The sequence below is a fragment of the Plasmodium reichenowi genome, chromosome 10 (assembly GCF_001601855.1).
Source record: "Plasmodium reichenowi strain SY57 chromosome 10, whole genome shotgun sequence".
Lineage (NCBI taxonomy): Eukaryota > Apicomplexa > Aconoidasida > Haemosporida > Plasmodiidae > Plasmodium > Plasmodium reichenowi.
In genome coordinates this window covers 306,890-318,819 of record NC_033655.1, presented here as the reverse complement: position 1 = coordinate 318,819, position 11,930 = coordinate 306,890, and the positions used below count along the sequence as shown (strand labels likewise).

The 11,930-nt window shown below is 19.9% G+C and overlaps 5 protein-coding genes across 5 annotated transcripts; 1 reads left to right on the top strand and 4 right to left on the bottom strand.

Moving 5' to 3' along the window:
- Nucleotides 1-268: 268 nt before the first annotated feature.
- PRSY57_1008800 (zinc finger protein, putative) lies at nucleotides 269-1,348 on the bottom strand (the record flags this gene model as incomplete). The annotated part of the gene is made up of 1 exon (XM_012907677.2): nucleotides 269-1,348. One exon carries the CDS (start codon nucleotides 1,346-1,348, stop codon nucleotides 269-271), a length of 1,080 nt encoding a protein of 359 aa, XP_012763131.2.
- Nucleotides 1,349-2,975: 1,627 nt separating this feature from the next.
- Nucleotides 2,976-4,796, top strand: PRSY57_1008700 (hypothetical protein; the record flags this gene model as incomplete). Its single annotated transcript, XM_012907676.2, has 1 exon — nucleotides 2,976-4,796. One exon carries the CDS (start codon nucleotides 2,976-2,978, stop codon nucleotides 4,794-4,796), a length of 1,821 nt encoding a protein of 606 aa, XP_012763130.2.
- A 321-nt stretch (nucleotides 4,797-5,117) lies between these two features.
- On the bottom strand, nucleotides 5,118-7,829 carry PRSY57_1008600 (small subunit rRNA synthesis-associated protein, putative; the record flags this gene model as incomplete). The annotated part of the gene is made up of 1 exon (XM_012907675.2): nucleotides 5,118-7,829. One exon carries the CDS (start codon nucleotides 7,827-7,829, stop codon nucleotides 5,118-5,120), a length of 2,712 nt encoding a protein of 903 aa, XP_012763129.2.
- Nucleotides 7,830-8,690: 861 nt separating this feature from the next.
- PRSY57_1008500 (putative membrane protein) lies at nucleotides 8,691-10,259 on the bottom strand (the record flags this gene model as incomplete). The annotated part of the gene is made up of 1 exon (XM_012907674.2): nucleotides 8,691-10,259. One exon carries the CDS (start codon nucleotides 10,257-10,259, stop codon nucleotides 8,691-8,693), a length of 1,569 nt encoding a protein of 522 aa, XP_012763128.2.
- Nucleotides 10,260-10,652: 393 nt separating this feature from the next.
- PRSY57_1008400 (diphthine synthase, putative) lies at nucleotides 10,653-11,477 on the bottom strand (the record flags this gene model as incomplete). The annotated part of the gene is made up of 1 exon (XM_012907673.1): nucleotides 10,653-11,477. One exon carries the CDS (start codon nucleotides 11,475-11,477, stop codon nucleotides 10,653-10,655), a length of 825 nt encoding a protein of 274 aa, XP_012763127.1.
- Between the last annotated feature and the right edge of the window lie 453 nt (nucleotides 11,478-11,930).

The following is an 11,930-nucleotide window of genomic DNA, read 5'->3' as shown; positions in this document are numbered from 1 at the left end:
GTTGTATATATAAAAAAAAAAAAAAAAAAAAAAAAAAAATTAAAAAGTACCAAAAAAAATAAAATAAAAATAAAAATATTTATGTATAATAAAATAATTCAGTGTTTATAAATTAATTTATAACATAATATATATATATATATATATATGTATATATTATAAAATATATATAACTGTAGAATGTGTTCAAATATATATTTAAAAATATATTTGAATCGTATAAAGTTATGAATATATTGATTTTGTTTTCTTTTTGATTTTTTTTTTTTTATTCACAATTTTGTGTATGATTTTTTTCTTCGTTATCTTTTTGTTCATTCTGTTTTACATCATCATCTAAGGAATCTTTGTGGGGTTCTTCATTTTTATTCTCTGTATTATCCTCCTTATTATGTTTAAGTGTTGAGGGATCGCCTTCAGCTGGTTCTAGTACGTCCCATTTAGAACTTGGTCTCATTTGTTGTATAGGTGTCATTTTTGTTGGGTATGTTGAGGAAGGTATATGGGTGGGAGGGATTGAGGGATGGTTTAAAGGAGGGATAGGTGGTGGATATAATCCTGGAGGCATATACATAGGATTATGTTGATTTATATTTGTTGGTAATAAATTTATATTTGCACTATATTTATGTGCTATATTTGGTGGAATATTAGAAGGGGTGAATGTATTGGGGTTTGTAACAACGTGATTATTTATATTATTTTTATTTATAGGAGGTATGGGCATATTAAGAAGGGTTGAATTTTTTGGTGGATATATGATATTATTACCTATTGGTTGTTGAAGTAAATTATTAATATTATTAATATTACTAGTAGTATTAGGTATATATAAAGGTATATTCGGTAATGTACTCTTATTATTTATATCTAATGTATTTGTTAATATATTATTATTTGTAGGTAAAACAGGTGAATTAAAACCAGGAAAAGAAAAATTCCCCATTTGTGCTTGTTTTAAAAATTGTTCCATAGTAGGTGCCATAGTAACTTGTGCCCAATTAACTCTCTGTTGTCTTTTAATATTTTTATCACCTAATTTTTGTTTTAATTTAATTAAATTTTCTTCAATAATATCTGTAGGTACACCATTCATACCTCTTATTACAAGTTCTGGGTCATTTCTTTTAGGTAAGGCATTCGGAACACTCTTTAAATTAGTTTTATGTACCTGCATCATATGAACAACTAAACCATTTGCCATATCTAATTTTCTATTACAATGTAAACATTTAAAATGTTTCGCTTTCTGGTGTTGTATAAGAATTTTCTCATCATCAAATTCTCTATCACAGTAGTAACAAAAGGGTTTTAAATCGATATTTAACTTCCTCTTCTTTCTACCCATAAGTAATATAAATAAATGAATAAGTAAATCAATCGATGTATATATATATATATATATATATATATATATATATTATAAGTAATATTTTACAATTTTAAAATTAAGGTATTCAAAAAGAATATATATGCATACATATATATATATATATATATATATAGATATATATGTATATATATTTTTATTTATTTTTATTTTTGTGTTTAAATTTATAAAAATTATTATTACATAATTTAACCTTAAAATAAAAAAAAAAAAAAAAAAAAAAAAACTCAAATTAAATAATAAAAAAGTTAATAAATAATTATTATATAATATATTCTGTTGAATTAATAATTTATATATTGTCGATATTTATATACTAATATACAAAAGCATCTTTAAAAGATTCAAAAAAAATATTAAGAAATGATATAAGTTATAACCCCATAGATAATTATAAATTATTCAGATTTTCACTATGCTAATATAACATAATAATAAAAGTAAATATTTTTATTTGTACTTTCGAAAAAAATATCCATACATTAATTTATTATTTGAAAGGACACTTTAATAAATTTACCATACATATATTAATATATGCATATATATAATTATATTATATATATATTTATAATATGTATGTATAGAAATATAATAGTAATGCCTTTAAAAGGAAAAAGATTTTTTTTTTTTTTTTTTTTTATATTATCTCAGCATAGTATAATTATATATATATATATATATATATTATTTTTTTTAATATATGAAACTTCGAAAAATATTTTGAACAATATATATTTTTTGTTGTATAAAACAAAAATATATTCGAATAAATATGATCATAACATTATATATTTATATTTTATTTTTTTGTGTATTATTAGGACAAATAAAAGTAAAGCAATGAAATTGTATAAATTACATAAATTATATAAATTATGTATTATACATTTATAATTATATTATTCCACTAATATATATATATATATATATATGTTATATTCGTTTGACCATTTATAAGTCTTTTTTCTTAAATGAATCGTATTATTCGTAGAAGCTTGATTTTATTTTTACCTTTTAATAATGTGATTTATCTATAAAAGTGTTATAATATAAAATTAAAATGATAACATTTTAAAAATACGAAGAGGCATATAATTAAATGTATTATTTTATACCTCCATAAGAATATTGCTTGATAATTTGTTCTCATCTGAGTAGTATAAAATAAATAAATTAATATATATATATATATATATATGTATATGAGAATCTATTTACATATAACTTTAATCCATATCAAATGTCTTAAGTTCCATTTATATATATAAGAAATATTTCTAAGTTGTAATCTCATACTTTAAGATTTTTTTTTTTTTTTTTTTTTTTGAATAAATTATGTATAATACTTTATAATTAAAATGGGGAATATAATTTGAAAATATGAAATTTTACCTGAACAATTCAGAATTTTTATTTTAATTAAGTTATAAAGTAATAATAATTTAACAAAACATAAAAAAGTAAATACACACACACATATATATATATTTATATATATTTATATATTTATATATTTATGTATATTTTTGTTTTATGGGGAAGGAGAAAAATGCAAGGATATATATTTTCAAGATGTCGCTTTATGATAAAAAGAAATAATTTTAGCACATTTAAAATGTCGGTTAATAACTCGTTCAACATATACACAAATAATGTATATGTTTCTTGTGCTGAATTTTTTAATGAAGTTCATATGATAAACAAGAAACTATTATATTATATAAATGATTATTTTAAATTAAATGATGATATATATAATAATGATAAAGAGAATTTAGACGAAGAAAAAAAGAACATAATAACAAAAAGAACAAATAGAATAAGAAAAAAAAAAATCGGTTGTTTATTTCCACCATGTTATTCTCAGGTTCTTATAAAATTTTGTGTGTTAACAAATAATTATGATTACATTTGTATTCCTAGTCCTATAAAAAAGTGTAAACAAATAAAAGAAAAGTATGCTTTTTATATATCAGAAAATAATATTGATTTAATATTAAGTCATCCATTTTATAAACATTATATAGAGGAAATATCCTTTAATTTACAAATACCTTTTTTAATTGTATATGACAAACCTGATATGTTAACACATGAACAATATTTAGACCATTTAAAAGAAGGGAGAATTAATTTTGGAAATAAGTATTTATATGAAGAGAAGAAAGAAATTACAATGATGGATGAGAAAACAAATACTCATGATGAAAAATACAAATCAATAGATAATATACAAAATGATAACAATAATAGTAATAATAATAATAATAATAATAATAATAATAATATATTATTAAAAGATATATATATAAAGGAATTAGAAAAAAATAATCCATGCATACATTTCCAATTATCAAAACAAAACGAATGTGATAGAAGTATCCAATTTTATTTATCTTCTCTATATGAACAATCAAAAAATTTGCACAAATTACTAAACTTTAATAAAAATGATAATGTTTTTTTTTGTATACCAACTAATAATATACAATATTTTGAAGTTCTGTTTAGTGTGTTGTATGGAGGGGGAACTATTATGTTTCCAGAAATAAAGAAAAAGGAAATTTTTAATTCTAATAATTATATGAAATGGTTTACAAAACATATGAAGAAAAGAAAAAGTCACAATTTTTCAGTTCATAATATAATCCTTAAAAACGATTTTAATCAAAATGATTATAATTTTATAGATGCTAATAGTTTATTTGAAGAAATATATAATGCCAAAAAAAAACCCATTACTACTATTGTATGTAATAATTATTTAATTCGTGATTTTGTTAATTTTTTTGAAAATTCAGATATAAATAATATAACAAAGAACGAGTTTATTAATAAAAAAGCTTGCTCTATACAAATAGTTTTGATTAATGGGAATGAAATAATGCCAGGAATAAAAGAAGAATATTTAGATAAACTAAAAAATATTTTTATTAATGCAAAAATATATCAAAGGTATATAATACAAGAAATTGGAACTATTTGTTTAACAAATGTAACCAAATTAATAGAAGATAATATAAAATATGAAAGAAATATAGCTGGATATGTAGCACCAAATATAAATATAGAAATAGATAAAGATACAAGTTTGTTAAAAATTAAATCTGATCATTTATTTACACAATATTATAATAATAAAAATATAACACAGAAATCCTTTGATGAAAATGGATATTTTAAAACAAAATATTTAGCTACCTTAACACAAGATAATTTATTGAAGATAAATGGTACTATAAATGATGTGCAAAAAATATCACCAGATTATTATCTATATTTTAAACAACGAAAAGACAAAATGGAAAAACACCCTCCTGGATATTTGAAGCGTGTGCGTTTACATGGTCAGATATGGGGAAATTTTCATGCGGACAAAAGAAATTGGAAGAGAAAATTTTAAAGAAAAAAAAATAAAAATAAAAATAAAAAAATAAAATAAAATAAAATAAAATAAAAATAAAAATAAAAATAAAAATAAATAAATAAATAAATAAGTTAATATTATATATATGTCAATAATTATATATAAATATATAAAATTTTTTTTTTTTTTTCTTGAATTCAAATAAAAAAACAAGTTAATCATATACATATATATATATATATATTTATTTATTCATTTATTTATTTATTTATTTATTTATTCATTTATTTATTCATTTATTCATTTTATGTTTATATAAAAAAAAACAAAATAAACATACATAGATACATCATTTTATCATTCTATTATATGGTTTACTAATTTGTAAAGTATCTTCTTAACTTTCTCTCTAAATTCTATATTATTTGTACAGACTTCAATATCATATTTATCGTGACAAATAATTTTGGATTTAATAGAGTTGATTGTAATGGACCATATAACGTTATTATTTGTGTCAGTGTCTTTTTCTTGGTTTTGTTGATACTCGACCAGGATGTCATTTTTATTATATCCAGAATGTAATAAATTACTTATAAGTACATCTACATTTATAGAACCCACCATTAATTTAATTTGTTGTTCATTTGAAGTATCATGTTGTTCATCGTTTATTATTTCATATTTATTTTGCCCCTCTAGTTCATCTACTTTAAATTCTTCTATATGATCTTCATCTATATAGTCCCCGATGAATGAGCAGGTATATTGAGCTTTAATATTGGCACAGAAAAAATCGTCTACTTTTTTGAGAATCCTTTCTAATTTTTTGGTTTCTCCTGGAGAAAAACGTACAGGTATCATTTTTTGGTTGAAATTTTCAAATTTATCGAATGCTATTTGTTTTTTTTCAAAGGGTTGTATGAATAAAATATTGCGAAATGTGTCTTGATCTGTGTCTATGTGGTTATTATGATTATTATAATTTTTATTGTGTTTTTCAATTGTAACATTTTGATATGTTAATGGTAGTTCGTTTTTTGACATTTCGTATATATCGGTAAAAATATGCTTGCATGTTTCGGGCATGATATAAACACACACATGTGTATCATTATTATTAATACTATTACTTTTATTATTACTTTTATTATTACTTATATTATTATTTATATTATTATTTATATTATTACTTATATTATTATTTATATTATTATTTATATTATTATTTATATTATTATTTATATTATTATTTATATTCTTACCAGATGTATCCTTTGTAACATTTACATTTTTCGTATTACTCATAATTATATCTTTTATATGAAATTCATTAAGATCCCATGAAAGGGGACAATAATGGACATTTATTTTTTTTTCATATATTTTAAAAGGATATAGTACTTTTATAGGATCATAAAAAGGGTCTACTAATATTAATGTATTATTTTGTTCATTGGCCCATTTTTCTAATAACAATGATGATTCAGAAAATCGTAATGAAGAGTCATGTATAAAACAAACACATGGATATCTAAATTGTTTAGTTATATCATTAATATTATTTCCTATAATCAATCTATTATTTTTAATCATAATATCTATAGAAAATGGACCTTGAGGGTTCAATATTTTACTACATTTTTTTTTACGTGATTCTTCGACCCATTCAGCACATAAATTTAATTGATGTATGACATCTTGAATGTTTGACAGAACACTAAAAATCAACACTTGCTGTTCTTTTGGTAGATGTTTACTTATAATAACTCCAATTAATTCAATTAGCTCTATAAAATATAGATAATGTAAATCAACGGGTATTAATACGCATCCTTTATTTTTTATTGTTTTTAATACAAGTGAGCATATTTTGTTTAAGCTATCTTTGTATGATTTTTCTATATGTAATTGTATTTTCTGTACTATTAATCGTTTCATATTATGTGCCTGTGTTGTGTTGGATGATTTGGGAGAAAACGCGGCCTCATCGTTGCTATAAATAAGATTGTTATTATTATTATTATCACATGGATTGTTATTATTACTATTATCACATGTTTTGTTATTATTACTATTATCACATGTTTTGTTATTATTACTATTATCACATGTTTTGTTATTATTATTATTATCACATGTTTTGTTATTATTACTATTAGTTTCATTATGATTAATATTCACCTTATTTTGTTGAGAACAGCTTGTGCTATTATAATGAGGACCTGTTTGGTCTACATAATATTGTAACTGTTTGGATAATAAAAATGAAGTGAATATAACGAAATTACATTTATTTAACATACTTGAATCAAAAGAAGAAGTATGTCTTTTAATATTATAAGAACTTTTATTTATAATAAATATATTCAAATAATCTGTTGATATAAAAAAATTTGAACTCCCTAATGAGTGGCCACTACTACATAGAGTGATATTTAATATTTCATCATGCTGTTTAAATGAAACATTTTCTTTATAAGATAATAGATGTAAGGAATTTTTAAAATTCCATTTTGTATGAAAATAATCTTCATTCTTTATTTGGGAGGTATCCATATTTTTTATGTTGATCTTTTCATCATCCCATTCAGGTATATAATTCTCTTGTTTTTGTAAACATTCCACAGCACACATGGAAAAGGTAAATACAGGTTTTGTACATATTATGTGCGTATCTCTAAAATCTAAATATTTACATAATATTGGTAAACCCATAAAACCTTCTACACAAGAAATTAATATAATATGAATCTTCATAGGAATATAACTTATGTTTAATAATAATTTTTTTGATAAACATGGAGAATCTTCTAAATTACTGATATTTATGTATCCATCCTTATGTCTATTGTCAGAATTATAAGACGAATATTCATCATTATTATTATTATTATCCAAAATAACATTGGTTTTATTAATCTCCTTTGGTATGGTCTCACGAATTTCTAATATTTCATTCTTATCTAAAGGTACGTCACATAAAATATTATAAGATCCCATTTTAATTAGGTGACTGCTCATGTGTTCAGAAAAACACAATTTTGTTATTTCAAAAGTATCGATCATTTTTAAAAACAGAACTGCAATCCATCACAGAAAAGGAAAAAATAAATATATATGAATAAATAAATAAATAAATAAATATATATATATATATATATTATATATATGTTATATTTTTCTAAAATACATATTATATATATATATAATTATATTTATATATATATATATTTATTTTTTTTTTTTCGTATAATATAAATTTTGTTATATCATATTATTTTTTTTATATGTATAGTCTTTACATATTATTAAGTCATTTTTATAAATAAAATATTTTCTTTGAAGTATGACACGACATTATATTTTTTATAAAATATATATTTGTTCGCGTTATATAAAATAATATAATGTATTTCCTTTTTACAACAAGAAACAAAAAAATTAAAAAAAAAAATAATAAATATAAAATAAAAAATAAAAAAAACAACAGAAAAAAAAAATATAAATCATAAAATATAAAATAAAAAATTTGATATATAAAATATCATAATTATAATTATATATATAACATAATATATATATATATAAATATATGTATTATATATATATATATATATTATATATATGTATGATTTAAATTTTTATGTAACAAAGAAAAACTATTATCATCAATATATATATAACGACATAAATTATTATTTATATTATATATTTTGTACTAATGCAATATGAATTAAATAATATACGTCGCAATTTTTCCAAAAAAAATTATATAAATATTATTTATATATATATTATATAAATGTAATATAATGTAGAAGATTATAAAAAATAAAATTAATATAAATAACTATTATAATAAAAATGTACATATATATATATATATATATATATATATATATATGATAATTTATATTTTATTTCCCCTTATGGTTGACATACGACAATAGTTTCTGCTTTATTATATGTTATTAATTTTATTAAATCACGATTCGTAATATCTTTTATTTTAGATCCAAGATTTGTTTGTATTTTTTTTTTATATTCTACATGTATTTCAGCTAGTCTTTTAAACTTTTTCTCGTTATATGTATTTTTGTTGATTTCTTTATTTTGTCCATTCTTCTTATTTTGTTTTTTCCTTATAATTACATAAATAAATAATAGAAAAAAGAACATAAAGAGGAGACACATTAATAAAAATAATATGGATTGTGTTTTTTCATATTTATAATTTGATGAATTAACTATTATTTTGATTCTTTTATTCTCGTTATAATTTTTTATATCCTTTCTATTATTCTTTTTTACCGTATGTGATGTTATTATTTCCATATCTTTTGAATATAAAATATGGGGCTTATTATAAGAATTACTAAAGAGTAATATTTGTAAGAATTTATAAATTTCTTCTTCCACAAAATTGTTATATTCTTTTTTTTTTTTCAAGGTATTATTATGAGATATTATATTGTCATACATATATAATATTAATTTATTTTTCTCATTTTGTTTATTTATATGTTGAAATATTTTACATTTATTAAAAATGATTTTTTGAAGTAATAATTTTTTGTGTCCCAAAGACAATATATAATGCATCTTCTTGGTATAATAAAAAAAATAGCAGCAATAATAATAAAAATTATTATTATTATTATTATTATTATTATTATTGTTATTATTATTCTTACTTGTAAGGATATTATATTTAATATGTTGAGGTATGCATTTTTTAAAATTCATACTTTTAGTATAATATAAAAATAATGGAATGATATATGCAAAACAATTATTTCTAAATGTTGTGTATTTTGTATATTTTCTGACTGTTATGTACTTATTATTTTTTCTATTTTGTTTATATTTATTATGTTTAAATATATCCTGTTTTAATTTATTAATTTGATTTGTATGTTGTTCATATGTATAATAAAGCTTCTGATTATTTATTAAAGATGTGTTCTTCTTCTTCTTCTTCTTCTTCTTCTTCTTCTTATTATTATTATTATTATGTGTCTTTTTGTCATTTAACATTTTATTTTTTAATTTCTCGAATTTATAATACCCAAAAGGAATATAATAAACCATATTATTTTTTTTTGTAGTAATATATTCAAAAAGAGGGGTGAAAAAAACATATCTCGAAATTTTTACCTTATCAAAAGAATCGATAATTTCAATAATATTATTTTGCTCCACATTTATATATGTAGAGAAATAAAATAAATATTTCTTAGAATAATAAATTTTTATAATGCCATAACAATTATATAACGTTATATTATTCTCTTTTTTTAAAAAAAAAAATGTCTTCTTAAATATATCATATTTATAAAATGAGCAAAAGATATCACAACACAGCTTTATGTAATCCCCCGATTTTATATTCATAAGGGAAATTTTTAGGGTATCTTCTACATACAAGCATGTTAAAAGTTGGATATACAAAATGAAGGAAACGAGCGACAATGTGAGAAGAGAATACAAGGACATTATCATAGTATCGATTTGAAACAATACATACAAATATTTAAATATATATATATATATATATATATATTTATTTATTTATTTATATATTATGTTAATATTATATATTTATGTTTTCTTTTTAATAAGGTTATTCAAAATGAAGGTACAAAAACAAATAAAAAATATTAAAAAGATTAAAAAAATAAAATTAAATTAAATAAATATATATTTAAAAACTTTTGAGTTATTAAAAAAAAAGGTTAATGTAACTACATCGTATTATTGGTCCACAAAAAAATAAAATATAAGGAGATTATATATATATATATATATATACATATATATTTATTTATTTATTTATTTATATATTCATGTGCATAATATTTCATTCGACACATAGATATACTTTTCTCTTTATTTTTTCATATTATTGTAGAGGTAAAGATCAAAATATTCCTTTTCAATATCATGTAATGTAGGTGCACATATAATCAAAGAATGTAAAGGTTTATTATATGATATGTCTTTTAATGTTAATAAATCTCCAGATATAATTTGTTGATTATCTGTTCCTATTTGGATTATAGCTATTCCTAATGTATTCTTTGTTATTATATTTTTTTTATGTATATGTTCACAATATAAAAGTTGTTCAATCGAATCATTAATCGTCATAAATCTTGGAGGTTCATATATTTTTTTATTTCTCATAATATTTTCTACGGTTCTTTCTTTCACTTTAATATCTAAGAGACATAAAGTATGGAAATTATTTTTTAGGTTTATATAAATTTTATCATAATAACTAGTAGGTTTATAGTTATCTTCAAAATATGGAATAGAAACGATTGGACCAAAATTATACAACTGCATACCACATTCTCCTATTGCTGAAATTATGGATGTATTATGTATAATTTCTACGTCAATATTTTTTTTCTTTGCTCTTAAAATTATATCGTGATGAGTAGTAGCACATAAAGGATCCCCAACTACAAGAAAAGAAACCTTTTTGTTTTTTGCTTCGTCTAATATTTTATCACAATTTTCTTCCGCAAAATCACGATCAACCTCCTCTATACTTTTTTTATATGTTTCTTCTAATACATCTTTAGATACAAATAAAATGGATGTATACGTTTCTAGATACACTACATCTGACTTTTCGATTAATTCTTTACCTTTTATTGTTATATCTTTTTCATCCCCTAAACCTAAACCGATAATATACAACACCATTTTTATGACTTTCTCCTATGTACATATGTTAATTATTATTTTTTTATTTAAAAAAAATAATAAAATAAATAATATTATAACATAAATTAGAATACTATGTTTATATTAAAATGTACATCCAAATAGGAATAAATAAATAAATATAAATATATATATATATATATAATTATCTATATGTTTTTAATTTTTTTTAATGCTATTCCCCTTATATAATAAAAATTAGTTCAATTACATTTCTTTTTATTTTTCATTTACGATTCAGGTGCCATAATTCATAATATAGTTGGTCCCTAATTTTTGTAAACAAGAATAAAATAAAGCATATAAGAAAAGAAAAAAAAAAAAAAAGAAGGAATAAATTATTATTTATTATATACATATAAACATATTAAAATATACATAATATATTCTAATATATATAATATATAGTATATATTATATATATAATTTAGA